The sequence below is a fragment of the Pollachius pollachius genome, assembly GCF_949987615.1.
Source record: "Pollachius pollachius genome assembly, chromosome: 10".
Classification (NCBI taxonomy): Eukaryota; Metazoa; Chordata; class Actinopteri; order Gadiformes; family Gadidae; genus Pollachius; species Pollachius pollachius.
Window position 1 is genome coordinate 21,492,557 of NC_136943.1, and position 27,951 is coordinate 21,520,507.

General features: G+C 47.7%; 3 protein-coding genes across 4 annotated transcripts; 1 reads left to right on the forward strand and 2 right to left on the reverse strand.

Annotated features, from left to right (window-relative positions):
• Positions 1-41: 41 nt before the first annotated feature.
• On the reverse strand, positions 42-2,389 carry ttc9c (tetratricopeptide repeat domain 9C). Of its 2 annotated transcripts, none has more exons than XM_079745217.1 (4): positions 2,341-2,389; positions 1,522-1,905; positions 953-1,135; positions 42-638 (listed from the first exon to the last, which is right to left on the reverse strand). In XM_079745217.1, exons 2-4 carry the CDS (start codon positions 1,862-1,864, stop codon positions 517-519), a joined length of 648 nt encoding a protein of 215 aa, XP_079601343.1. In that variant the 5' UTR covers positions 1,865-1,905; positions 2,341-2,389; the 3' UTR covers positions 42-516. The 2 variants fall into 2 exon arrangements, with proteins under 2 accessions (XP_079601343.1, XP_079601342.1); XM_079745216.1 differs by lacking the exon at positions 2,341-2,389 and adding an exon at positions 2,186-2,321.
• Positions 2,390-3,669: 1,280 nt separating this feature from the next.
• Positions 3,670-14,176, forward strand: LOC307081133 (zinc finger protein ubi-d4-like). Its single transcript, XM_079744184.1, has 11 exons — positions 3,670-3,710; positions 4,580-4,740; positions 5,665-5,772; positions 6,891-7,087; positions 7,291-7,383; positions 8,130-8,214; positions 8,559-8,693; positions 10,876-11,007; positions 11,471-11,583; positions 12,195-12,276; positions 12,917-14,176. Exons 1-11 carry the CDS (start codon positions 3,679-3,681, stop codon positions 13,000-13,002), a joined length of 1,224 nt encoding a protein of 407 aa, XP_079600310.1. The 5' UTR covers positions 3,670-3,678; the 3' UTR covers positions 13,003-14,176.
• Positions 14,177-15,444: 1,268 nt separating this feature from the next.
• Positions 15,445-27,939, reverse strand: LOC307081946 (sodium/potassium/calcium exchanger 3-like). The gene is made up of 17 exons (XM_079745323.1): positions 27,585-27,939; positions 27,243-27,347; positions 25,284-25,360; positions 25,097-25,171; positions 24,850-24,934; positions 23,173-23,276; positions 22,806-22,880; positions 22,324-22,349; positions 22,060-22,113; positions 21,588-21,724; positions 20,416-20,492; positions 19,560-19,839; positions 18,142-18,308; positions 17,765-17,879; positions 17,420-17,532; positions 17,172-17,237; positions 15,445-16,401 (listed from the first exon to the last, which is right to left on the reverse strand). Exons 1-17 carry the CDS (start codon positions 27,703-27,705, stop codon positions 16,291-16,293), a joined length of 1,788 nt encoding a protein of 595 aa, XP_079601449.1. The 5' UTR covers positions 27,706-27,939; the 3' UTR covers positions 15,445-16,290.
• Positions 27,940-27,951: the final 12 nt, after the last annotated feature.

Below are 27,951 nucleotides of genomic sequence, written 5' to 3' on the forward strand. Positions count from 1 at the left end.
TTCTAGTATGGTATTTAAAAAATGGATAGCAGTTTGGCAAACTACAAAAAGTATTTATTGAATCAAACAAAAAAACAACAGATTAAAGCAACACGGTCGTGAAATTGACCAAAGAACACATTGATGAAGGCATAAGAGTAAGACTGCAGTGAACGGCCCTGCGGCTCTGGGGTGCCGGTCCAATAGTACGGACCATCCTATACAACTCTATATTGAAAACACTAACAATGTTTAACCACATTTCCACCGAGGGCATGTGTTCAGTGTGGGCTGCACGTTGCACGCGCCTGCTGTCATCTTGAACCTCCACTGTTCAGATTAGCATGCACTCTACGACCTCGCTCATTCGTGCTCACCCACAGCATCACGGAGACGCCGTGCGTGTGATCTGTTCATTGTTTATTAGCCAGGTGAGGCACCGTTAGATCAGCTCCACTCCGACTGTAGATCTCTGGAGCCTGGGCTCGTGGAAGCGTGGGTTGAGGAAGGTTGGCTTGTAAGGGCCTAGCCGCTGGCCTAACTTGACTCTTCCCCCTTGGAGCTGGAGGAGAACATTCCCCGGTACATCGCCTTCTCCTTCTGTAGCTCTGACTTCAGCTTCTCATCTACCTTCAGCAGGTACTTCTTCACATTTGCATCTGCAACAATGGCACACAATGAAAACCAGGGGTATATATATTTATCTATAACATATCTAGTGAAATACGATTTGTGGCTAGCAACAAGTTGGTCTAGAATTCCTGAACCGCCAACCGAGTCAGATGAAAACAAGGGTAAAGTGGATTAGGTTGCATATAGTTTATCTTCAATAGCTGAAGGCGATTTCATTAAAGAGTTACAAGACAAACAATGCAGACTACAAACAAAATACCTTCTTTTGTGAAATATGCATTCAAATAAAGCTCTGAAATATTCCTTTAAAGTGTGTCTTTCCTACACAATGTGGTCTTACCGTTAGGCTGCACCCTGCAGGCCTTGGTGAGGTACTGCTTGGCAGTGTGTGCATCGCCCAGCTCCAGGGTGGCGACCCCAGCCCTGTAAAGCGCTTTGGGGTCCCCCGGTCGTCTCTGCAACACGCGCAGGCTGTACTCTTGGACACGGGCGTAATCCACACTTTGTTTCTGGAGCAAACATGCTGGGAAAGATTGGACATGAAAAAAGGCTCTGAGCTAAAAAGGCTCTGAGTTCGATCCCCAATGCCGGCATGCTGTCCTACTGCCCCTCAATCCCCCTCAATATCTGGATTAATTTACGAGTAACTTTGGATGAATACCCATTAAAAGGACCATATAGCAGAGTAAGTGAACAACCTGGCTAGTAGACCTCCTGTGTGAACCTGAAACTGTGCATACTGGTGGGCACCAGTCGGAACTGGATCAGTGGAACAGTGCTGCAGATAGTCTTTTACGGTACCACTTGATATGATTCATAGCCACAATGTATTCTTCTATCTACTTGGGACTTCGGGCTCAATAACTTGAGGTGGATTGGGGTTCTAAACAGACCTACGTTCCCTCCTACCTGCCAGGTTATTGTAGCAGTCCACCTGCGTGTCCCTCAGCAGCTCGTCCTGTGCCAGTGTCAGGACGGGCACCTCCGTCCCAAAGCCTTTGATCCCTGCGGTGACCTCCGAGTCCAGGCTCCTCAGCAGCAGCAGCGCCCGGTGGTACGAGCCGATGGCCGAGCGGACCCTCCTCCCCCGGTAGAAGCCGTTCCCCTCGGCTTTGAGGCGGACCGCGTCCTGCAGCTGGGCGTCCAGCTGTGCGCCGCTGAGCTTGGGTTTGGGGAGGAGGCCGGAGAAGCTGGCTACTGCCGCTGCTGCACCGGATGGTTCCGGACTCTCCCTTCCTCCTGAGGCCTCCATGACGTCTGGACGGAGTGGAGCAGACAGCTGGGGGGACGACACTGAGGGGGATGCGTTAGACACGGGTGGAGAATGAATACACAAAGCTGGCACAAGTAGTTATTTACTATTGAAGCATGATACAACTAAATGTATTGCTACTATATCTCCATTGAAATGGGTCTGATAAGAGGAATCAGATGATGGCCATTATAAAATCTGACACTATACCATCATTTTAGGTGTATTGATACATCCCTATATGGAAATTGTAATACCTCATATATAGCCTAGCAAAAATACCACCACAATTCGACCGGAGCCAAGTGACACACAACTCACAGTGCAGGCAAAACATGGCAAGCTCACTTGACACTGTTACAAGATAACCACAGGAGCCACTCAGTCACACGTTGTTTAATCACAGTCAACCAAAACGAAAGCAACTAAGTTATAACCATTGGCAGATGAACTAATGGAGTAGGATCACATCCTACCTTGCAAAGATTACAGATCACTACAGCCCAGAGTGGAGAGATCTTCCGGGTTTTCTTCTTCTGCGGTCAAATCTAAATCCTCTGGAACACCTTACTGCCCCCTTGCGCCTTAGATGGCATTGCCTGACAAATGCAATATGCTGCTATAATGTGTGTGTGCTGTGGAGGCCCCTCCAGAAGTATATAGATATAGATTACTTTTTTAGGACCTGAACAAAACGTATGGTGTCTTGATGTCTGTTCCAATCACAAGTAACTTTTTTCCATCCCATTAGCCAGTAAGCTAAATCAATGTCACTAGTGACTATTCATTACATGAAAAACGTCTGATTACTGTCATCATATTTATCAAGGATTGGTAAAACACTCTATGAGAACCGTTATCTTCGTGTTTCCTTGATGGTGAAACAACCATCAAAGCCAGTGTAAAGCACTATGATTCGGATTTGTCACGGAACATCTCAAAAACCAAATCCTGATTGCTTATCCTATAAATGAAGTTCTCTCTCGTGTGTTTTTTAAATATCATCAATATCAAAGTATGATTATGTCTCTCAAGCAACAGTATTGTTGTTTTTTATTCATGTAGATAAATGGAAAGTGCTGTGCTACAGCATTGTAAACGCGTGTTTGTGACAGCTCTTTACTTAACAAACTGGCCAACTAAAACCCTTTGGTTTCTGCGAGATAAAACATCCTGCTATAGACTGCTATAGCCTACAACATTCCTATCTTCCCATTTTGCAACATCATCAATCATTTCATCTTTTAAAGTATCCGGAATGTTGTTTTTATTGGAAGCTTCATCACTTTCCATGCAAAGCCCCGTGGGCATGGAGCCCACGGGGCACCTAATGCTGAAATATGAATGAACACTGATGGAAATATGAATGAACACTGATGGCCTAACATAACTGACAGGCCATCAGTTAACAAAAAGACGGCTATAGCCAACAACATAACATCCAAACTACATAATTTCTTGAAGATATCTTGGGACTCACATACTCCTATTTCTCAATATGAATATTACACCGGCTACAAACAACCAATACGGAGGCTGAGTAGTTTAGGCCCATCAATTAGGAAATCAGTCTACACCATCCAATCATAAAAAGAAGAATAACTGGGTTTAATAATGAATCATTTAATTGTTTTACTTTTCAAACGTTCTTACACATGTAGGTTATCTAACAGGGCCAGTGCAGCAGGACGCACAGCCATAAAGGGATTTAATATGTAAAGGCTGCTTTGTTCTGTGAGGTTTGAGAGTCGAACAGGATCAGAGCATAGTATGCGCATGCGCAGTAGCGCGCCACACAACCGCAACAAGCAAAGATGGCGGCGGCCGTCGACAGTGTTGTGAAAGTGTAAGTATCTTAATTTACCGAAATATCACACAGCATGCCGTCCTTTTAACGACCGTATTATGAAACATTGGTTTCTAGCGAACGAAGTTTTACGTGTTGGAAAAGAGAAGGATTTGTTTCACAGTCATCAGGGCGATAATGGCCCCTGGAGGATATAACGTGATGAACTAACGCTAGCCGGGGCCAGCCTCGCCATGAGACATGAAGTCTCTTCTGGGGGACGGTGTGTGTGTGTGATGAGCCTCGGTGGACGTGGGTTTGATCCATCACTAAGATCAAAGGAGGTGGATCGGCTGATTTAAGATGTGCGGCTATTAGCTTGGCGGGCGTTCAGTGGAGACGCGAGGCTCGTCAACAATCCCCTTTTGTTCGCTGCTGTCTGCATTGTGTGTGTGTGTGTGTGTGTGAGACTATCACAACCCTAACTAAGCCTCATTTTGGTAGTGGTTGATGCAATAACGTCCGGATTTGGAGTCGAGAAAACGCAAGGATGGAATGCAATGGGAGTGTATTGTTGATGTCCTCATATTGAAATGTGATATCAGCCTAAAATGGCTGGACTTTAATAGTCATGAAGTTACTGATCTCTAACTGAGCATCATTTAAGTTGCCATATGGTACTTAGTTAAAATAGTTTGAAGTTCCACAGCTAAACCCAATCCGATTGAGTAACACACTTTTAACACAAAGGGTGAACATCTAATTTTAAAGCATGCTATACCAATTAATGTACTCATTAAAGATTGTTTCTCACAACCCTTCCACCCATGGCCTACTTAATTTATTTAAATGGTGCATGTACACACATAGACCTATAAACTCTTTAAGGTTGACCTTGTGTTATCCTCTTCTTCCTCCGTCTGCTCCAGGCTGGGAGAGCAGTATTATAAAGATGCGATGGAGCAGTGCCACAGCTACAACGCCCGGCTCTGTGCGGAGCGCAGCATCCTTATGCCGTTCCTGGACTCCCAGACCGGCGTGGCCCAGTCCAACTGCTACATCTGGATGGAGAAGAGACACCGAAGTGCAGGTGAGGGTCTCCTCTGTCTCTCTGTACGCGGTTGACTGGTTGATCCAGGATATTCAAGCTCTTATTTAATTAGCCTTTATGGTCTAAGAAAGTTCTCTTTTTTCTTTTTTTTTTAAATACGGTAGTTGTATCATCAGCATAAACCATAATGTAATCCCAAAGGTTAACCGATTTCTGAAATTGGTCCAGTATTGCTGCTGCACTCGTTTCTTAACCTTTCGGTATATAATGGTGTGTTAGTTATCAGGTCCAACCAGGTCTTGCTCAATGAGAAGTCTTGCGAGAGTTAAGCTGTCGAAGGAAGAGAACAGTGGAAATATTAACGAGATCTGGAGAGAGGAGAGTTTGTTGTGTTGGACTACAGAATGCGTAGCCTAGTGTTATATAAAAGATTTGGGTGAGCCAGAGTAGAGACTGCAATGACAATAGGGAAATATCCTGAACCAACAAGATGTCAGAGCGAGACCTCTCCTATAATGAAACTTGGTTGGACATATAGCAAACAATAGTTCAGCGAAACGTAAAGAAACAAGTTGTACTCCCCTCAGTAAGGATCTTTTCCGTAATGATATAATATAATGTGTGCCTGTCTGTGGCTAAGGCGAGCATTTCTAGAGGACGTACATTAATTGGACACTATTGCCTAGAAGGATTACATTGCAGCTCATTTTCTCGGATGCCGGCTGCAGCATTCTCGCTCAATACTGGAACAATTAAAAAGTTTGCTGTCCGCATTAATCCCTAATACCCAAAACGATCGGGAAGTAGGGTCAAGGTCGAGGAAACCAGAAGTTTTCCTTTAACTCTTGTGTTCCGGTTTGTGTATGTGAAATGATAGCGGGCTAATATTATCTCAGACAAGCTTCGCTCTGTTGACCTAACAGGTTTTTGTTTTTGTGTGTGTCTCTCTCTGCCCCCCCCCAGGCCTCGCCCCGGGCCAGCTGTACACGTACCCCGCCCGCCGCTGGAGGAAGAAGCGCCGCGCCCACCCTCCTGAGGACCCCCGCCTGGCCTTCCCGCCCCTCAAAGCAGGTGTGGTGAGCCGTCCGCGAGGGGCTGGGGGATGTCGTCCTTCTCTACACTGGTTTGGGCCAGTTTGGACCTTTGAGCTTTGACAGCTCGGCATACACATACACTACCATTCAAAAGTTTGCTGTCACTTAGAAATGTCCTTATTTTTTAAAAAAAAGCACAGTTTTTTCAATGAATATAACGTATAATGAATCGAAAATACAATCTGTCTGTGTTCTCATGGTACATTGTTTAGCTAATCGTGTTAAAAGGCTAATTGACGATTAGAATAACCTTGGGCATTTATGTTAGCACTGCTGAATAGAACTCAAGAGTTTTAATGGAAAACATGAAATTGTCTGGGTGACCCCAAACCTTTGAACAGTAGTGTATGTATATATATAGGATTCAGTGCGTTTACATTTAAATAATCCTGCAGACGGAAACAGTGGAGGCTAGAACAGTAACAAAGTCATCACCGGTCAAATACATGGGTTCAGTTCTCAGAGAAGCTGTAGAGGACATGCAGGTGTTGACATGTGTTTGCTCCATGTGTGGACCTGCCTCCTCATCCATGTGTTTGTGGGCCTGCCTCCTCATCCATGTGTTGTGTGAACCTGCCTCCTGGTCCATGTGTTGTGTTAGCCTGCCTCCTCATCCATGTGTTGTGTGAGCCTGCCTCCTGATCCATGTGTTGTGTTAGCCTGCCTCCTGATCCATGTGTTGTGTGAGCCTGCCTCCTCATCCATGTGTTGTGTTAGCCTGCCTCCTGATCCATGTGTTGTGTGAGCCTGCCTCCTCATCCATGTGTTGTGTGGGCCTGCCTCCTGGTCCATGTGTTGTGTGAACCTGCCTCCTGGTCCATGTGTTGTGTGAACCTGCCTCCTCATCCATGTGTTGTGTGAGCCTGCCTCCTGATCCATGTGTTGTGTAAACCTGCTTCCTGATCCATGTGTTGTGTGGGCCTGCCTCCTGGTCCATGTGTTGTGTGGGCCTGCCTCCTGATCCATGTGATGTGTGAACCTGCCTCCTGGTCCATGTGTTGTGTGGGCCTGCCTCCTGATCCATGTGATGTGTGAACCTGCCTCCTGGTCCATGTGTTGTGTGGACCTGCCTCCTCATCCATGTGTTGTGTGCAGCTGACATCGAGCTGGGCCTGAAGCGCGACACCCTGGGGGCCGCCGACGGCAGCAGCCTGGAGGCCCTGCTGAAGGGTGAGCCCCTGGACCGGAGGGGGGGCGCCGCCGCCGAGGTCCGCGGGCCGGAGGAGGACCCCGTCCCGGAGCCCGTCGCCGCCTCCGCCTCTACCCACACCTCCTCTGGACGCATACGCAAGGTCGGCCCCTCCTCCTCCCTATGGGGCAGCCTACAGGACGCATTTAGTATTCAAAACATAGTGTAGGGTCTTCCATTGTAGGACGTTGTTTTATTACTCTTTTAGTTCCATGTTTTGGAGTTAATTTGTGTCTGAGTCCGTCACTGTGACGGTGATTGATCGGCGACCGGCCTCGTTATCCGGTTCTGTTCTGTTCTCTGTAGCGGGTGCTGGACCACGACGACTACCTGGACGACCTGGACGATGAAGACTTTGAGGACGAGACCCCCAAGAGACGAGGCAAGAGCAAGTCAAAGGTAACGCTGCGCCCCCAACGCGTGATCCTCACAAACACTCAACAACACACACACCAACGCACACACAGTGGCCATGATGCTTTGAACATTTTAGCATCAAACACTTTATTTCCTAAATTCCGGTGAATACTTCTGCATCAATTGATGCTGCAAATGTCTATTTATGTGAAGAAAACCCTGGCACCGAGTGACTATTCAAAATATAAAGGAGCAGATTACAGTCATGCTCTCCGGCATTCTTGACTGATTTCAAATATTTATTCTACTACTGATCTAATTTTGTCATTTAATAATATGCCTAAATATCGAGGGGGCACGCATCACCTGTGCCCCGCAGAAATCAATGCCAATGTACTCACCAGCTCACACTCTCATTCACGCACCAGCTCATACTCTCATTCACGCACCAGCTCACACTCTCATTCACGCACCAGCTCACACTCTCATTCACGCACCAGCTCACACTCTCATTCACGCACCAGCTCACACTCTCATTCACACACCAGCTCACACTCTCATTCACACACCAGCTCATACTCACACTGAAGGTGCTCTAAATTCCCTTCTCTCAAAAGTGGATGAAAGGAACACGAACGATGAATCCAACCTTCTGTTTTTCTGCCCTGGGCCCAGTGATTCTTCCTCATTTAAAAGACTAATGCCCCGCCGTGCTTTGCCTTAATGTTGCGATCGGTGTGGAGTCGCTCACCTCCTAACCTCCGCTTCTCCCTGGGCTCCCCCTCCAGAGCCGCAGCGAGAGGAACAGCAAGAAGAAGTCTGAGGCGGCTGCCGCTGCCCTGGAGGAGCGAGACAAGCCCTACGCCTGTGACAGTGAGTACCCCCCCCCCCCCCCCCCCCCCCCTCCCGCTACTTGGGACTGGATCGGGGTTTCCTTCCATGCTTAAAGTTTAAAAAAACCTGATCTGGAACCTAGCCCGGAGTCCCAACATGCAGACAAGTCACAGGATATATTTTCCTGTCTCTACCTTATTTCTTGCCTTCTACATGTTCACTGCTCTTGCCTTGTACTTGACATGAGATGGAAATGAGTTGAAGTAAATGAGTGTCAAGCACCGCATCACCCACACAGATGCACTTCAGACGCTTTGTGATTCATTTTTCCAACTTTTTGTGGTGTGTGTGTGTGTGTGTGTGTGTGTGTGTGTGTGTGTCAGTCTGTGGGAAGCGCTACAAGAACCGCCCGGGCCTGAGCTACCACTACACACACTCTCACCTGGCGGAGGAGGAGGGTGAGGACCGGGAGGAGGTCGAGGCTCCACCGCCTCCACGCCAGCCTGACGAGCCCAAGAGTGAGTCACCGCCCTCATGCACACACAGAGAGTGAGAGGCAGGCCAGCTGCTCAATCTCCCCACTCTTTCATTTTAAGCCGACATTTTTTATCAGTGGATTCAACTTTACAGTAAACAGTCTAGGGGTCGAGGCTGAGGGTGTAGAGGGTCTAGGGGTGGAGGCTGAGGGTCTAGGGTGGAGGCTGAGGGTGTAGAGGGTCAAGGGTGGAGGCTGAGGGTCTAGGGGTGGAGGCTGAGGGTCTAGGGTGGAGGCTGAGGGTGTAGAGGGTCAAGGGTGGAGGCTGAGGGTCTAGGGGTGGAGGCTGAGGGTCTAGGGTCGAGGCTGAGGGTGTAGAGGGTCTAGGGTGGAGGCTGAGGGTCTAGGGTGGAGGCTGAGGGTGTAGAGGGTCTAGGGTGGAGGCTGAGGGTCTAGGGGTGGAGGCTGAGGGTGTAGAGGGTCTAGGGGTGGAGGCTGAGGGTCTAGGGGTGGAGGCTGAGGGTGTAGAGGGTCTAGGGTCGAGGCTGAGGGTGTAGAGGGTCTAGGGTGGAGGCTGAGGGTCTAGGGTGGAGGCTGAGGGTGTAGAGGGTCTAGGGGTGGAGGCTGAGGGTCTAGGGGTGGAGGCTGAGGGTGTAGAGGGTCTAGGGTCGAGGCTGAGGGTGTAGAGGGTCTAGGGTGGAGGCTGAGGGTCTAGGGTGGAGGCTGAGGGTGTAGAGGGTCTAGGGTGGAGGCTGAGGGTCTAGGGGTGGAGGCTGAGGGTCTAGGGGTGGAGGCTGAGGGTCATGGGTGGAGGCTGAGGGTCTAGGGGTGGAGGCTGAGGGTCTAGGGGTGGAGGCTGAGGGTCAAGGGTGGAGGCTGAGGGTCTAGGGGTGGAGGCTGAGGATCTAGGGGTGGAGGCTGAGGGTCTAGGGATGGAGGCTGAGGGTGTAGAGGGTCTAGGGTGGAGGCTGAGGGTCTAGGGGTGGAGGCTGAGGGTCTAGGGTGGAGGCTGAGGGTGTAGAGGGTCTAGGGTGGAGGCTGAGGGTCTAGGGTGGAGGCTGAGGGTGTAGAGGGTCTAGGGTGGAGGCTGAGGGTCTAGGGTGGAGGCTGAGGGTGTAGAGGGTCTAGGGTGGAGGCTGAGGGTCTAGGGTGGAGGCTGAGGGTGTAGAGGGTCTAGGGTGGAAGCTGAGGGTCTAGGGATGGAGGCTGAGGGTGTAGAGGGTCTAGGGTGGAGGCTGAGGGTCTAGGGGTGGAGGCTGAGGGTGTAGAGGGTCTAGGGTGGAGGCGGAGGGTGTAGAGGGTCTAGGGGTGGAGGCTGAGGGTGTAGGGGTGGAGGCTGAGGGTGTAGAGGGTCTAGGGTGGAGGCGGAGGGTGTAGAGGGTCTAGGGGTGGAGGCTGAGGGTCTAGGGGTGGAGGCTGAGGGTGTAGAGGGTCTAGGGTGGAGGCGGAGGGTGTAGAGGGTCTAGGGGTGGAGGCTGAGGGTCTAGGGGTGGAGGCTGAGGGTCTAGGGGTGGAGGCTGAGGGTGTAGAGGGTCTAGGGTGGAGGCGGAGGGTGTAGAGGGTCTAGGGTGGAGGCGGAGGGTCTAGGGGTGGAGGCTGAGGGTGTAGAGGGTCTAGGGGTGGAGGCGGAGGGTGTAGAGGGTCTAGGGTGGAGGCGGAGGGTGTAGAGGGTCTAGGGGTGGAGGCTGAGGGTGTAGAGGGTCTAGGGTGGAGGCTGAGGGTGTAGAGGGTCTAGGGGTGGAGGCTGAGGGTCTATGGGTGGAGGCTGAGGGTGTAGAGGGTCTAGGGTGGAGGCGGAGGGTGTAGGGTCGTGGTGTTCGCTGTTTGACCCCTGCACCACGCCTTAATGCATGACTCAACACCTTCCTAACTAACAAGCACACCCTTGGGATTTTCAATGCTCTATTTCCCTCACATCTAATTATAATCAATCAATTAATATAATTTGATGTGATTGAATGTGTCAGGGGGGCATTTACCTGTTTCTGCTGAGTGGAGGTTGGCTAGCCTGGTGAGAATATGACATATTTGCTTTGATTGAAAAAGATGTGTTGTGGTCTATTCTGGTTCTCATTTGACTTGCCTGTCAGTAGTAGTGAATTAGAATCATTGATGAGTGGGCAGCAGGATCAGGTGCGAGGGGGGGAGGGTCTCCACCAGCACTAGTGTGTCCAGGGGGCCCCTGTGGTCCCTGCTCAACACCTTCCTCCTGCCCGTTGTCTCAGCCCCTAAGAAGGGTCCCAATGGACTGGCCCTGCCCAACGACTACTGTGACTTCTGCCTGGGAGACTCCACCCTCAACCAGAAGACCGGCCAATCAGAGGAGCTGGTGTCCTGCTCCGACTGCGGCCGCTCAGGTACACGTGGTTTTACGATCGACCCCTCTGCAGAACCTCATGCCAGCCCTGTGGTCTTTCTGTTTTGAGTTTACGTTCATGGTAGCGCTGCACGATTATGGAAAATCATAGTCACGATTGTTTTGGTCAATATTGAAATCACAATTATTCAAAGAATTATTTTTGAGTTTGAAAACATGATGCAATATTCAGCATTTCTCTCCAATAAACACTTTGTAACTGAGGACTTTGAAATTTCCCCTTTACGCAAACTGATCAAATAGGACAATTTCAAACAGAAAATAATGTACAGATATGTATCCAGATGTTCTGCACATTCTATAAAACATTTTATTAATAAAGTAAATATAAAAAAAACGTGTAAACTCGATTTATATTAGTTTTCGAAATCGCGATCAGAATTGTATCAATGGCCCAGCCCTGGTTCATGTTTGATGACCGTGTCCGTTGGTTTCTACCCCAGGCCACCCCACCTGCCTGCAGTTCACGGCGGTGATGATGGCGGCCGTCAAGACCTACCGCTGGCAGTGCATCGAGTGCAAGTGCTGCAACGTGTGTGGCACCTCGGAGAACGACGTGAGGACACACGCACACGCAACACGCACACACTGCGCCAACACACACACACACACACACACACGCGCAGCACACCCCCAACATGTACAGATGCACACACACACACACACACACACAAACACATGCACATCTTATGACTAGGCCGAAGCACATTAAGACCAGTTTAGTGGTAGTACTAGCACTAGGCTGTAGTACCACATTAAGACCAGTTTAGTGGTAGTACTAGCACTAGGCTGTAGTACCACATCAAGAACAGTTTAGTAGTAGTACTAGCCCTATGCTGTACCACATTAAGACCAGTTTAGTAGTAGTACTAGCCCTATGCTGTATCACATTAAGAACAGTTTAGTAGTAGTAGTAGTACTAGCACTAGGCTGAACGACATTAAGACCAGGCTACTGGGTGCCATGTCCGAGGGGTTCGCGGCCAGAGATCCCGCGGCAGCTGGCCAGGGGGGAGAGTGTAATGACCTCCTCTAAATGGACAGCAGTTCGAAATGCGGTGCCAAATCTCATTGAGTCAATGTAGCGCCCACTTTCTTGTATTTCACATCATTTTGTGTTTTCTTCCTGGAAAAATAACTGTGTGTGTGTGTGTGTGTGTGTGTGCAGGACCAGCTGCTGTTCTGCGATGACTGTGACCGAGGCTACCACATGTACTGCCTCAGCCCCCCCATGACGGAGCCCCCTGAAGGTGAGCCACTAATAGACCGCCCGGTCGCTCTGCTCTTCTTCTGTGGTGTTGAGTCATCCCAGCGAGGGCAGGGTGGTTCTCTTTGTCGATTTAGATTCTGTGTACGGTACTTTAAGGTTACTTCTCGGCTCATATTTCATCCATAATGTCAAAACAGTCAAAAGATACATTTGCCTTCAAATAGAAAAATAGGCCTTGCCACCTTTCAGTGTTCGGCACCTCGGAGAACGACGTGAGGACACACGCAACACGCACACACTGCGCCAACACACACGCACAGCACCCCCCCAACATCTACACATGCACGCACACACACAAACACACGCACATCTTATGACTAGGCCGAAGCACCTTAAGACCAGTTTAGTAGTAGTACTAGCCCTATGCTGAAGCACATTAACACCAGTTCAGTCGTAGTACTAGCACTAGGCTGTAGTACCACATTAAGACCAGTTTAGTCGTAGTACTAGCACTAGGCTGTAGTACCACAATAAGACCAGTTTAGTAGTATACAACAAAGATAGCTAGGATAAGATGCTACATAACTGAGTGCTATAACTTAGTACGACACATAATAAGTGCGTACATTAAGTGCCAGGACGCGCAGCATGGTTGAAGGGTTGTGTTTTTGTGCGTGCAGGGAGCTGGAGTTGTCACCTGTGTCTGGCGCTGCTGAAGGACAAGGCGTCCATATACCAGCAGAACCAGAGCTCCGCCTCTGATTGATCGGCCACGCCCCCTTTTCCACTGAGCTATGGGGAACCCCCCCCTCGCTTCAGAGCACCCCGGAGTGCGGTCTTAAACACACACACACACACACACACACACACACACACACACACACACACACACCCCTTCTAAGATCAAATAGGGAAGACTTCAGCCCCTTTGCAATACCATACTCCCAAAATGAACACGTACACACACTATCTCCACACTGTGTCTAGATAAAGGGGGAGAGAGAGCACAGTAACCATGGTAACCGACGTTTCCATGGAAGCTCTTTGGAGTGAAAAGATTAGCATGGCAGCTAATTACATAAGACCTACATACATACAGGAATACATACTCTCTCTCAGACACACACTTACTCACACACCATACTAATATTGTTTGGACTGGTAAATCCTTTCTTATAAAAAAATAAAAAGCCAAAATGATATAGTTGCTATTGTTGTATTTCCTCCCTTGTATGAGTCTGGGAGGGCACCTTTTAATGGATTATCAAAACCTTTTTGTGAAGAGATATTAACCATCAATAGTTGACTGTCATGGCTGTCTGTCGGAATCGAGAGTTTCCGCTACGCAGAGATCCACGAGCGCCTGCCCATCGACCCATGAGGGTCGGCAGGCTGTCCTCCTAGGAGAGGTCAACCCTGCTGGGCTAGAGGCGGGGCTAGAGGCGGGGCTAGAGGCGGGGCTAGGGGCTGGGCTAGAGGCTGGGCTAGAGGCGGGGCTAGAGGCTGGGCTGGAGGCTGGGCTAGAGGCTGGGCTAGAGGCGGGGCTAGAGGCGGGGCTAGAGGCTGGCTGCCCGCGGGGTACGACAGCAGACTCGTGGCGGAGCTATACCAAGCGGACACTCCATGTGGGCAGACGTCTTGGAGTCGTGTTCACGGTCGTGAGATATTCTCGTCTTCGCCACAACTGACAGGAACACTCTCTGAGCCTTTTGTTGCCTAGCGATGTGCCCACGTCCCCCCCCTCTATGTGATTCATTGCAGCAAAAAAAAGTATAAAAAGACAAGTTTATTTTCTTTATTAAAGGCAGAAATATGTCAAATGTTGATGTACTTTTTGTTACTAGCGATCTGTTGCAGTGAACCCTTAAGTTAACCCCCCCGCTTCCCCTCTAACACACACACACACACACACACACACACACACACACACACACACACACACACACACACACACACACACACACACACACACACACACACACACACTTTCTGAAGATACTTTTAGTGTCTTTGATATCTGCGGTTGTGAATTGTCGGTGGTGTGTGTGTTCCACATCCGACCCCTCCTGGCAGAGTGGCACTGGGGCAGAACACCGTCACCAGGACCCCTAGATCATACCTCCACCAGGACCCCTAGATCACACCACCAGGACCCCTAGATCGCACCTCCACCAGGACCCCTAGATCACACCACAAGGACCCCTTGATCACACCTCCAGGACCCCTAGATCACACCATCACCCCTAGATTACACCGTCACCAGTCCCATCGCTGCTTCACCTCCTCCACGCTGAGACGGATTTGCATGCCGATTGTAGCTGTTTTGGATGCACATGGAAAACTCACAGCATATTTTTAATATTTTGTACACACAGTATATATATATAACTTGATATTCCACTGGTATTGGGAGTTTTTTCTAGTAGGATTTTGTAAAGTATATAGTATAGCTTACAATTGGGGGGGGGGCGGGGCGAAGTGTAGTTACTAACCAACGTGTATTGTAATTGGATGTTTTGTATTTTGTTATGATGGTCGTTTCTGTTTTTGACGTTCTGCAGTCACCTCATAGACCTCCATTATGAGTCCTTGTAACGGTTCCATGATATAATTTCTTGTGTTATTTCTCGTTTTTTTTTACGTTTATTTTTTGGTATCAAAACTGCGCTCAAGTGTAATAAAAATGTCACAATGTATTTGAAGAACATGTGGTTGTGCAGTTATTTGATTTATATTCTTTATGTATAACCGAGTGAATCAATACATATTGAACAAACTAGAGCCACTTTTTTGGTGGCCCAACTTTGAGGATATTGCGTCCAAGCAGTGATTTAGTGAAGACTCGACGAAAAGGAGATGGACAGCTCCCACAAGGGGAAGATTTAGAAGTCTTCAAAGTCAACAACATCCATTCAAAAAGGATGGAAAAATAATTGCTTTCTCCAATAAAGAGAATAGCTCATATTAAAAACTACACAAAGAGTACAATCTAAACAAAAAAAAAATTGTAAAACAGTTAAGCCAAATTTAAAACAAGTTCATTGGTTTGCCATTATCTCCATGTCCAATTAAGGGCTATTACCATGCGATTAAAGTAGAATAAAGCCAGTGAACTCTTCAGTCGGTTGTTGGATAGATTTGATGGTTCATTTCTTGAGTTTCACTGTGAAATGAAAAGAAAAACAGGGGGAACGTACAATTTGTTTTATTTCTCATACAGACGAACACCCAAGTATTTCTCCACTGACATTCAAAGGAAGGATATTTCCCCCAAAATAAAAATCTATTTTTTTAATGCTTTGAAGCTTTCACAAATAAATTGGGATTTGTGTTTTAATTACAAGAGAGCACGGTGGGGTAGTGCAATTATCGGTGTGGATTAGCCATGCTACATCGTACAGGAACACACACAAAGGCTTGATTCAACATGTCTACAATATAACTTGTACATAAACCAACCCCAAACCAGAAAGCCACAATACACACAGGAAGAAACGCATATCATCTATGAGGACCGAGGAAGTCATTGCTTGGTTGCTGGTCATCACAATCGTTTTCATGTTTACATTTTTAATCACGATATCTGAAACAACGTATTGCACTAAAGGGCAGTGGAAACGGTACATTACAAAGTCAATTTTTAATACATTTGTTTTGTGTCAAAGTCGTTTGTTAATGGCACAACATGTGGGCTGGAGGTGTTTGGTATAAAACTGCAAAATACTGACGTTATCAAAGGTAAAGAAGTGCAGCCAGTGGGACATTACAATCTTATAGCAAAACGCAGCAGACTTGACTTCCTTTGTACTGGATCACTGTTTGCAGCATGGGGTACAGTAACTGTGTGTGTGTGTCTGAGGGACAGAATGTACTAGTGAGTGCATATTGCTGCACCAGGGGCATAACGGTACTCACCTTTCGTGATTCACCACAAATACAACCTGTTTCCCGTCGCCAAAAACACTGCGATACTTTGAGATGTTTATGACGATGTGAACAAAGTTGTGTGTGTGTCAGTGTGTGTGTCAGTGTGTGTGTGTGTGTGTGCTTGGCTCTAGAGCCTCTCGAAGCCGACGGAGCAGAGCAGGAAGACGGCGTACAGCATGATGAGGCTGAGGCCCAGCCTCCGGTCCAGCCTCCAGTGGTTCAGGTGGACACTGAGCACCTGGGGGGGGGGAGGACTCAGTGACCAGAGGAAGGTACAGAAGACCAGTGGGTCCCAATGGGTCTCTGGGTCGGGTCCCACTTGGGGTCCCCTGATTGGCATACAGGATAGTGGGAGATTTATAAGCTTTTATTGATATTTGGGGACGCATTTTGAATGTAAACGTTTCATTTCAGATTTGAAAAGTCTCCTAAAGGTCTTTTACATGCAGACTGCTTGATGATTTGTAGCGGATAGGAAATCACTGTGTATAGCTTATGTTCGCTGGGAAATTGATGTTACGGCCATGTTCGTAGCCAGCTATGAGGTCAGTGAAGTTCAGACCTCTGTAATGCTTTTAGAGCTAAACATTATATTGGAAACTAAATACTGCTGTATAAGAAAATCTGTTGGAGAGAACTTCTCAGAAGATAAGTTCATGTTCTCGACTGATTTATTATTGAGCAGATAGGAGTTATGCTTGTGACCCAGTACAATCACGGAACTAAGGGCTGCAGTATCCAGTCTTTCCCTAGAGGTGGTGCTGTTGCTGATAAACCGTTAGCATCATTTATCTGTATCGTTGGTTGCTCTTTAACAAAAGATGGCCTCAGTGGTCCAAGCTTCTTCTTTCATGACACTGAGACTTTCTTGAAAATAATTTTATCCTGGATTGGTCTTGGTATATATTTCTTAAATTGGGGAAGACACTGGGATGGTAGCAATAGCAACAAGTTCCCATGGGGTTATCCTGCCCTCTGGGGCTTTAATGAAGGGACTGGATTACTTACAGTCAGTATGACCGAGGCCAGCAGCAGAATCACAGAGTACACCAGACCTTTGCTGTTGATGTAAACCTGAACAAACAAAGATAAATAATAATCACCGGTAAAACTAAACAAACAAATCATTGATTCACGTTGTGGTGTGTGTCTTTGTGCGGGGGTGTAGGTCTGTGTGTGAGCAGAATGGGATGGAGTCAGGGAGAGGGGGCGCCCCGCAGTGTGGCTCTGTGTTCCAGGGGGCAGAGTGTCCTCACCACTGATCCGTAGTTCACTATGAGGGTCCGCAGCGCCCAGGGGAAGCCCAGACCCAGCAGCACGTCAAAGATGTTACTGCCAATGGAGTTGGACACGGCCATGTCTCCCATACCTATCACACATAACACACACACACACACACACACACACACACACACACACACACACACACACACACACACACACACACACACACACACACACACACACACACACACACACACACACAAAGGAGATTCATTAGAGCTGGACTGCAGGCCTCCCATCAGCTGGATGTGTGTGTGGATGTGTGTGTGGATGTGTGTGTGGATGTGTGTGTGGAGGGGTCCCTGCGGTCCGCTCACCCTGCCGGGCCACGATGAGGCTGGCCATGCAGTCGGGGACGCTGGTCCCTGCGGCCAGGAAGGTGATGCCCATCAGCACCTCGGGGATCCCCAGCGTGAAGCTGACCACCGTCACCTGAGGACAGACAGGCAGGACGCTGGGCGGGTGTGTACATGTATGTGTGTACATGTATGGTGGTGCGTGTGCGTGTGTGTGTGTGTGTGTGTGTGTGTGTGTGTGTGGATGGCTTGGTGTGTTTACGGTGTGTGTGTGTGTGTGTGTGTGTGTGGATGTGTAGATGGCTGTGTGTTTGTGTGTGCGTGTATGTGTAGATGGCTGTGTGTGTGTGTTCAGTGCGTGTGTTTGTGTGGCTTGCTGCGTGTGTGCGGCGTCCTACCATCCAGACCATGAGGTAGGAGAAGAAGGCGATCCACAGCGTGGAGGAGAGGAAGGTCAGCAGGTACCAGCCCCTCCAGCGGGGCCGCCGGCAGTTGGGCACGGTGCAGTAGAGCACGAGGCTGACGGGCCAGGCCACCAGCCAGCGCAGCCGCGCACAGCAGCCCTCTGTGGCCGGGGGGCACGTTATCACACACGCATCCACGCACACGTGTATGGAGACACACACATAGATAGAGACTAGTAATCTACCGATATTATCGGCCGAGATTTGCATTTTCACGTGTATTGGCATTGGCAGATTCTTTTTTACATTTTTTTTTTCCCAGCGTGATTTACAGACATTTACAGTTCAATAGTTGTTATTTTCAGACTTGTAACATTTGTTATCATCATTGTGTAATTTTCATGATTTAAATTGAGGGAGCAAAAACAGCATCGGCTCCAAAAATCGGTATCGGTGTATCGGTCATGGGTTAAGGCTGATGAAAAGAAACAGTATTGGTACCGGCCCTAAAAAATCCATATCGGCCGATCCCTAATACAGACACACACTTATATAGAGACACACACATATATGGAGACACACACATATATGGAGACACACGGATAGAGGTGGATCCATCCACAGATGGATGTGTACAGACAGACCCTAGATATATGCAGACATAATCTTTTAATAAGAACTCATTAAAAGTTATATTAAATATTCAAGCAGGCCGTATGTGCGTGTGTTGCTGTGTGTGTTAGGGTTAGTGTGTGTGAGTGTGAAGTTGATATTTTCTTAAAGAGCCAGTGACCCAAAATCCTTTTTCATAATTTGTCTTATATGACCGTCAACATGGTAATCTATTCCATTGTATCACTGTTACTGAAATTAGTCCCAATTTTAGAGAAAAAAGGGGTTCAATCTTATGTTTCTGCCCCTCCCCAAAACAGTATGAATGTAGGCGTTCCACTCTGCTGCGAACATTGCCCTCACGAATTTCATACATAACACTGCTCATTATAACACTCATACACAACGACAGCACTAAAAGAGTATCACAAAGTCAGCGTGGGTAACCATGGGGATAACACTACCCCCTCCCTCTCCCAAACTCATTTCTTTAACTAAATCTCTTGCTTTTGAATTCCAGCTGAAAGCGTGCGTTCACTCTGTGATCGGGGTTTAAAGTTAGCAACATGAGGATCCATGAAAGACATCAGGCTGGTCTCTAAGAAAGTGCTAGGAGGATAATTGCTTGCTAGTTGGTGAGATTAACGATGACTTTTGCGTTTGATGTGTGGTGCATGTTTGTGACTGTGCGTGCGTGTGAGTGTGTGTGTGTGTTTGTGTGTTTGTGTGTGTGTGTGTGAGTGTGTGTGTGTGTGTGTGTGTGTGTGTGTGTGTGTGTGTGTGTGCCCCCATCCCCTCACCTGGCCAGGCGAAAGGTCTGAAGGGGACGTTCTCCTCTTCGTCGTCGTCCTCTTCCTCCTCCTCCTCCTCTTTAAGCTGCGCCCCACCCGCCCCCTCTCCCCCCACTCCCCCCTCCTTCTCCCTGTCTCTCACTCTCTCTCTCTCAACTTCCAGGGGTTGTCTCTCGCCCTCCATTGTTCCCCCATTCTCATTGGCCCACGGCCCTCCGTCGCCGCCGCCAATCTCCTCCCCCAATGCCGGGTCGTCCTCCAACCCCCGAGCCTGGATCAACCTCTGCCTCTGAGAGAGAGAGAGATAGAGAGAGAGAGAGAGAGAGAGAGAGAGAGAGAGAGAGAGAGAGAGAGGCAGATACACATGGTGGAAGGTAAAAAAAATGTAGAACATCCTTGAAGTCTCCATGGTGTTATTGGATTAAGTCATTCTTTCTTGTGTGTCATCTCATAAAAAAAATATTTCCAAATACATTGACTACGATCAGATGAAAAGCAATTGGCAGAAGACAGAGTGACTATAGCCCATGAGTTCTGTTTTGTAACTTTCTACCTTGCCTCCACATCACAGGTCATCGCAACAACGTCCTCAGCCACTATACCCCCAGCCCCCCCCAGCAGTGCCACACGGTCTAACCCCTTGTTCTCCATCCCCCCCCCCCCCCCCCCCCCCCCACACACACACACCCCAGGAAGGCAGCAAGGAAGTCCCTTCTAGGGACGGGTTTTGCAAATTAGCATCCGCTATCAGCACTCTGATACTTGCATTGATAGCTGTTAGGGGTTTCAGTTTGTCTACATACACTATCTGTCCCTATCAAATAAACGATCAAATCACATAAATAAATAACATGGCAGGGCTTGCCTCTGAGAAGGAGAGCTGGTGCGGGGTCTCGTCAGCCGTCCCGGGCGTGGCCTCCTGGACCCCCACGGTGCAGGCGTCTGTGAGACAGGGGGAGACGGGAGTGGGGGACGATGATGAATAAAGGAGCGTTGGATGAGCAGACGGTGGAGGCCGCTGACGGAGCCGACGCAGAAAGAAAGAACGCTGCTCACGCGAAAGAGCACAAGACCAACGAAGAAGAACAGAGAAGAGATGGGAGGGGAACCACACAAGGTGATTCTGTAATCGCCACCAGCTCTCTCCTGTTCTTCATCCCTCCTGTTCTTCAACTCTCCTGTTATTCATCAGCAAAAGCTGTGACAACCCTAAAGGTTCAGAAAACTTTTGATATATATTTTTTAAGATTAGTATTCATAAGTGCTGTTTAATAAGTTGATCTACTTAACATTACCCATACTGTGTGCTGTGATATAACTGAGACCTATGCTTCCAGAGAGCCTCTCTCTTAGAGAGTGAGCTGGGCCTAGATAGAAGAGAGAGAGGAGGTCTATTTCAGCTCATGGGATCTCACAGGGGAACGGATCTGAGCTGATTGACGGCGTGAATGTGTGTCACTCTAAAACATTTCCAAAAATAATATAAATATAATAATATACTTGACACATGCCGGCACATCGTTAGAGTGAGAAGGTGTGAAAGCAACACTGTGACCCCTAGGCTAAAATCAATTAATGAAAGCAGGATTCTATTATTAAGGGCTAGCCCCAGGTGTTCAGAACAGTTGTGTGCTAAACTCGGTACATTTTGGCTGCATCATTACTAGTGTCAGTGAGATCAAATCAAACTTTATTTATAGAGCATTTTTCGTACAAAATTGCAATACAATGTGATTAAGAATACAATGAATAAATAAATAAATAAATAAATAAAACAGATTAAGAGAAAGCTGATTTAATTGGTATGTTTTAAAGTTTCTTTTACAGAAACAATCTGTGTTCACAGATTGTGATCGTCAGCTCCTCGGGCTGTTTGTTCCAGAGGAAAGGACCATAGGCACACACACACACACACTCACACACACACACACACAGACACACACACACACGTTCACGCACATACATACACACGCACACACAGACACACACATACACACGCAAACGCACACAGACGCGCACACACGTTGCCATGGATACCTGGTTTGAGCGGGACCATGTCCGTGTCGCAGTCCCCGGAGTGGCCCACGGCGGTGGTCCGGCGCAGGCTGCTCAGACACGCCTGACCGCCCCGGCTACAGCGGCCCTCCACCCAGCAGCACAGCGCCCGGTTAAACCTACGCACACACACAAACAAACACACACACTCACACACACACACACACGCACACGCGCGCGCACTCATGCACGCACACACACGCACGCACACACACACACAGGCACACACACGCAAGTGGGAACACACACACATACCCACACACATGGTCACACGCCAACCCCCACACACACACACACACACACACACACACACACACAAACACAATGGCACACACATGCCCGCGCAGATGTCAGAGGTAATAACCTGTAACTATGGGCTCATCCCCGTAGTGAAGAGAGAGTGCAAGGAGAAAGTGTATTTCTTAGTGAATGTTGAGCAGAGAGGCGGACTCACTTCATGATGAGGATGTAGATCCCATACATAGAGATCAGAATAATGGACTCCCACCTGCCTCACATGTGCAAACATATGTGCAAAGACACACACACACATACACACACACACGCACACACATACATATGCCCAACACACAAACACACCCACACAAGAAAACAAATCTGAGACAACTCCAAATATCAAGAACAAGTAGTTGATGTTAACTTCACAATTACTCTGAGAGCATAGCAGCACAGAGGAGTGTAGTGCAGAGATCCTCACCATTGGACCTTCTCGTCATAGATCACCTACACGACACAACAAAACAAGACTCAATGTCGCACATTTAGACCCTCTGTAAAACATATTCGATATTTCAAAGAAGGTAGATTGACCTCATTGTAGAGGAAAAATAATTTCCTCTACATCAACATACAGTATGTAGAGAGCAAACTCACTGCACTGAAGAGAAACCCATCTTTCCTGTGGATCCCCATTTTTACACAAATATACCATTTTATGCCATGGGGACTCAAATGTCACCAAATACTTTATCCACTTAACCCATTTAGTAAACTCTAAACCAATCCAGAAAGCACAAAGGTTTAAGTGATGTTCAGAGTGTAAGAAAATTATCCATCTCTGAAAGCCTAACCATCACTGGAATCACGATCAGGCATGAGCAATTAATCTCTAAAGATCCATTGTAATACACAGCAACCACGTCAATCCATAAGGAGGGGGTTGAGGAACAGAGGACTTACCATGATGAGCACCAGTATGGACAGGATGTAGAAGATGGAGTCCCGGAATAGAGGCCACCAGCTCAGAATGATGGACTGATCATAGGAGTGGACACAAGCACCAGACACACAATAACTATCAGGAGAACCATAACAGTTATTATTCTTTCTTGGAAACTGCTGCGACATGGAGTCAGCCTTGTTAGCTAAAAATACAATTACCAGAATAACGACTACAACTTCTGGTTCATCATTACCATGGCAACCAAAGACACAGCGCATCAACTGGTCTCGTGGCACTACGATGTCAGACCAAGTGTACCCCTAGAGACCAGGTGGACGCGTGCATGGATATTTGATGAGAGGAAGGTCTCCTATCCTTATATACCTGCCCGGAGAAGATCCCACAGATCCCGATGATGACCAAGATGTTGAAGACAGCGGATCCCACGATGGTGCCAACTCCCAGGTCTCCTCTGGTGATAAACACCCCTGGGGTAAAGGAAACAAAAAGGAACCATGGATCAGGGGGTATCAGTCAGTCTGTGTGCCTTCACATCAGTTAGAAACAGAATCTGATTTTACAACGAAGCAAAGCTCTGTCGCACAGGGTGAGTATTTTTATGTACCTTTCATTTTTACTTCTATAAATATTTGGTATTGTTGTATTTGGTCTTGTTTAGAAGACACTTTCTTCTTCCAGTATTGAATATAGACACAGGCCCTTAAGAAGAAGGCGGGTGCTAGGCATCAGGCTGAAGGATGCTACAGGAAAACTAAAGACCTGAGCAGCTTTCAGTGAAGAGTCAACAGCGCCCTTGTCATATCAAAGATTACTCAAAGATCAGGAAAGGGATGCAGTTAACTTTTTTGTAAACATTCTTCCATTTTGTGTATTGCCAGTAGTCAGTGGTTAGCATAACATGATGAGCAGCCCAGTCTGGAAAATAGACTACATGAAATAAACATGCTTTGATTGGCTACTGGTCAATCCCACTACAAGACTTGCGGTCACACAGTCTTTTTGGCTAAGGACCCAGAAGTATCTAATTGGCAGCCATGAGTAAGGCTGATCTAATTCTCTCAAAGCTAATGAAAGGTGCTTCAACGCTTCCTTTCTCATCTCCTTTAGCGTAGGGTACACTGGACTATCCTTTAGGAGAGGAAAGGAGATACTTCCGGCCAAAATGACTTGGGCGCGAACTATTAAACCAACGCACCATTTGGTGAAAACACAATCAACATGAGCGACAATTATTTTCAAACAATCATACTAATAGGGATACCTTTCCATAAAAATTTGTGGTGAGGAGTGTAAGCGTGAGAAACTTGTGACAAGGGAGGCAATAGCTCTTGAGGAACAGCGGGTTGACTTGTGACCGAAAGGTTGCTAGTTCAATCCCCGGCTCCTCCTAGCTGATGGTTGAGGTGTTGAGGCTGAGCAATACGCCTCACCCTGACTGCTCCCTGTCGCCCTGCGTGGTTGACTGCGCCATCGGTGTATGAATGGTTGTAAGTCTCTTTGGATAAATGTATATTTCGTTTCACTTTTGTGACTGGGAGCATTGACTTTAGTCAATTTGTTTATTTAAATTCCAACCCTGGTAAGGAAGTTATATTTTTCACCGGGTTGTCCACGTATAAACAGCCTGCATGAAACACACGGTAAGAACGCACATGCAAAGTGTCTAACTTCCACCTTTTGCAGTTTCTCTCCAGAACAATGTAGCTTCCCCACGGCAGAACAAGGTTCATGACCCCCTCCATCACATCAGGACATAGCCTAGCGTGAAGGCAGTCTGATTCTCTTAGCACCGGGAGGGGGGGCTTCTCTAAATCCTTATGAATTCCATTGACCTCAAGGAAAAGAGGTTAGGAATTAAGAATTAGGAATTTATCTGAACCTTCGACCGTAGCCCAGGCCTCCTCCACCAAAGTGGTTTCTACAGGGCCCAGAACCTGACCATCAAACCCTGTTAAGACCAGTATGACTGCAGCTGTAGATGGCGTACCTATGTAGACGTGTGTATGGTTGGCTAATTATACAGCAGGCTTTCTTACTGACCAATCAGGGAGGTGAAGAGCTCAGGGGCGGAGCTCCCGGCCGCCATGAAGGTTGCCCCGGCAACGTCTTCACTGAGTTGAAGATTCTATAATTTAGGGGTCAAGAACAGAGCAAAGATTATAAATCACATCATACACATTTTTGGACCTTTCCCCATTGAATTTCCACATTCTCCATTTGCATTCTCCGCACACTAAAATACTGAAAGTGATTCAAGGCCAGCTTGTAAAGGCCTATAGGGGCTCACCTCTGATATCTTTTCCAGGGACGGCACAAAATAGTCATCGCAGATGATGGCGAGAGCATGGAACATGTAAACAGCCTAGGAGACACAATGGACAAGGCTAGGTTCAGGCATTCTGCAGGGCTTTGCATATGCATATTTGTGTTTGTGTGTGTGCGGCTGTCGATGCAAAAGTAGAGGGATTACTCACACACAGGACATGAAGAAGGATCGCTCCCTGTCTCCTCTGTTTGGGAGTGAAGATGTCTTCAGGGAACTCGTGTATGGCTGGAGTGAGAGAGAGAGAGAGTGAGAGAAAGAGAGAGAGAGAGAGAGAGAGAGAGAGAGAGAGATAGTGAGCACGAGAGAGATGGTGAGCCCCAGAGAGGAAGAGAGAGAGAGAGAGAGAGAGAGAGAGAGAGAGAGAGAGAGAGCATGAGAGATGGAGAGACGTATTAGGATAATGAGGTAGCTCAGGCCTTGGGAGGACAGTCATGTTTCATCAATTGAACACCCCCCCCCGCTGTTGTGTTCCCTAGCAACAGGTATACCAGTTACTTGAAGGTTATCATGGTGATGCTGATGGTGGTGGTCTTCACGATTCACGCGACTTAACCAGCTGCAATCTTTGATTCCTATTATAAGGGACTTTTTGACTCATTTTCTTACTCCTTGTTTTCATCGAGACGTCATTGGGTTATTCATTAGAGTTGTTTAGTCGTTTAAAATGGTTCAAGCTATGACATTTTCATTAATTGGCTATCCCCTTCACAATCTTTTATCATCATCTTCAAAAAAAGAAAAGAGCATTGCATTCTGTCGTTCCATACGCTGAAGTGCAGCGGACGATTTTACCGAGGAATCGCGTTTCCGCACTCTGACTCTTGTGGCAAATCTTACCCACTCTCTCGTTTTAGAAATCACATTCGTGAAAATATTCCCAGCTCCATCTGTCCCCTTCTTCCCTTCATCACAGCTACACATCTTTCAGTAACCAGCGAAGACAAAAGCATCTGTGCGTGTGTGTATGTGTGCGTTTGTGCGTAAGTATGCGCGTGTGTGTGTTTATGTGTGCGCGTGTGTGTGCGTATGTATGCGCGTCTGTGTGTGCGCATGCATGCACGTGTGTGTACGTATGTATATGCATGTGTGTGTGTATCTATGCTTGCATGGTGTAGATGAGAGAGTTCTAATCAGCGGGCCGTTAGGGGGGGGCCGTTAGGGGGGGCCGACACTTTGAACCACGGCAGATGCACGTGGCATCCAACCAGAAACTCAGCATTCTGTCTCCTAGCAACTACTGAGTGTGTCTGTGTGCCTGTTTCTGTGTGTGTGTGTGTGTGTGTGTGTGCGCGTGTGTGTGTCTGTGTGTGTGTGTATGTGTGCTAAGGTGTACACATGTGTGCGTGTGGGTTTGTATGTGTGAGTTTGTGTGTGTGTGTGTGTGTGTGTGTGTGTGTGTGCGTGTGTGTGTATGTCTGTGTGTGCGTGTGCCTGTGTGTGTGTGCGTGTATGAGGGAGGCTGTGTGGTAGAGGGGTGACAAAGACATTTCAGGGGGCCCTAGAACGGAATTAATATCATATCTGATTCATCAGTAGCACTTTAAAATGTAAAATCGCTATATCCCCATAACATTTTAAATAAAGAAATATGAACATGATTTGACCGACTGTGAGGATAGAGGAAATGTTCTTCCTTTTTAGTAATCATATTCTAATATAGACATCCAATGTATTCAATTAATAACTCAACCTAATCATTACAGTGCTGTGATCGATTAGATTGTTTGATTAGTATTGTTTTTAACATGAATCATTGTTATTTGCAATCAAATAGCCATGAAGCAACTTAAGTCAGTGAGTGTGCCCAGTCTGGGCGCACTAAAGACCAACAGAGGCAGAGGCAGTGAAGGCTGGATCAGACTGGGATTAATGAGATCCCATTTCGGGGGAGGATGCTGTCTCATCCCCGACCAGGGTTTGCCCGTTTAATGCTTCCAACTCTCAATTTGTGGAATTTGTGTTTAGGTATTTGTCGTGCCTACCTACCAAACCGCGCACACACACACACGCACACGCACACACGCACGCACACGCACACACACACACACACACACACACACACACACACACACACACACACACACACACACACACACACACGACTGACCCGCTCTTGGAGTGCTGGAGGTCTGGTTGTCCGGCTCTGTGTCCTGCGGGTTCAGCTCTCTCCTGGACCACAGTCGGACGCTGTCCACATACGTTCGTTCTGAACCTGCAGGAACGACCAACACACGAGCATCAACCAAATAAAGAACCATGAGATCTACAGCCATGATGTCTGTTGTATTAAATTATAATATTCTAATGCGTTTCCTCATGGAAAATAACATCTGCAGTCCTAACCGATGGCTTTTGTTTTGAAAAGCACGCGACGGAGTTAATTAATTAATAATAAACTATAAAATCAAACCCCAGCATTGTTCTAACATCCATCTTCCCTTATACCCACCTGTGACATTAAACAAATGCACGAGCCAGGTGGCGGCCAACAGGGCGAGCCCGCAGACGCACAGCCGCGGGAGGAGCCGCGGGAGGAGCCGCGTGCGCCTCGCTCTCCCTGGCGCCTTCATCTTGCCTTGCGCCACCGATCTCCCAGAGCCTCCGCTCAGAACATGCCACAGCCGGACGCCATGGAAGCGGTGGAGCAGTCTGGGTCTTTGAGAGGTCGTTCTTGATAAATAAAAAAACAAAGAAAGTCAATGTTGTCCGTGTTCGGACGAGCAGCTGTTTATTACAACCGGGCTTCATCCACGAGCGGTAGATAATTGCGGATAATTGCGGGTTATCGACAGCATCTCAGCATCTCGTCTGATATC

Bases quoted from the DNA above. Each gene is read 5' to 3' on its own strand.
- ttc9c (XM_079745216.1), bottom strand. The intron at 1,136-1,521 runs GTAGGAGGGAAC...AATCTTTCCCAG, and splicing joins CTGCTACAATAACCTGGCAG to CATGTTTGCTCCAGAAACAA. The intron at 639-952 runs GTAAGACCACAT...CCATTGTTGCAG, and splicing joins CTGCAGGGTGCAGCCTAACG to ATGCAAATGTGAAGAAGTAC.
- LOC307081133 (XM_079744184.1), top strand. From the start codon at position 3,679: ATGGCGGCGGCCGTCGACAGTGTTGTGAAAGT. The intron at 4,741-5,664 runs GTGAGGGTCTCC...GCCCCCCCCCAG, and splicing joins GAAGAGACACCGAAGTGCAG to GCCTCGCCCCGGGCCAGCTG. The intron at 11,584-12,194 runs GTGAGGACACAC...GTGTGTGTGCAG, and splicing joins GTGGCACCTCGGAGAACGAC to GACCAGCTGCTGTTCTGCGA.
- LOC307081946 (XM_079745323.1), bottom strand. From the start codon at position 27,705: ATGAAGGCGCCAGGGAGAGCGAGGCGCACGCGGCTCCTCCCGCGGCTC. The intron at 20,493-21,587 runs GTATCCATGGCA...CCTGTCTCACAG, and splicing joins CATGGTCCCGCTCAAACCAG to ACGCCTGCACCGTGGGGGTC. The intron at 17,238-17,419 runs GTGAGGACACTC...TTGTTTGTTCAG, and splicing joins TAGTGAACTACGGATCAGTG to GTTTACATCAACAGCAAAGG.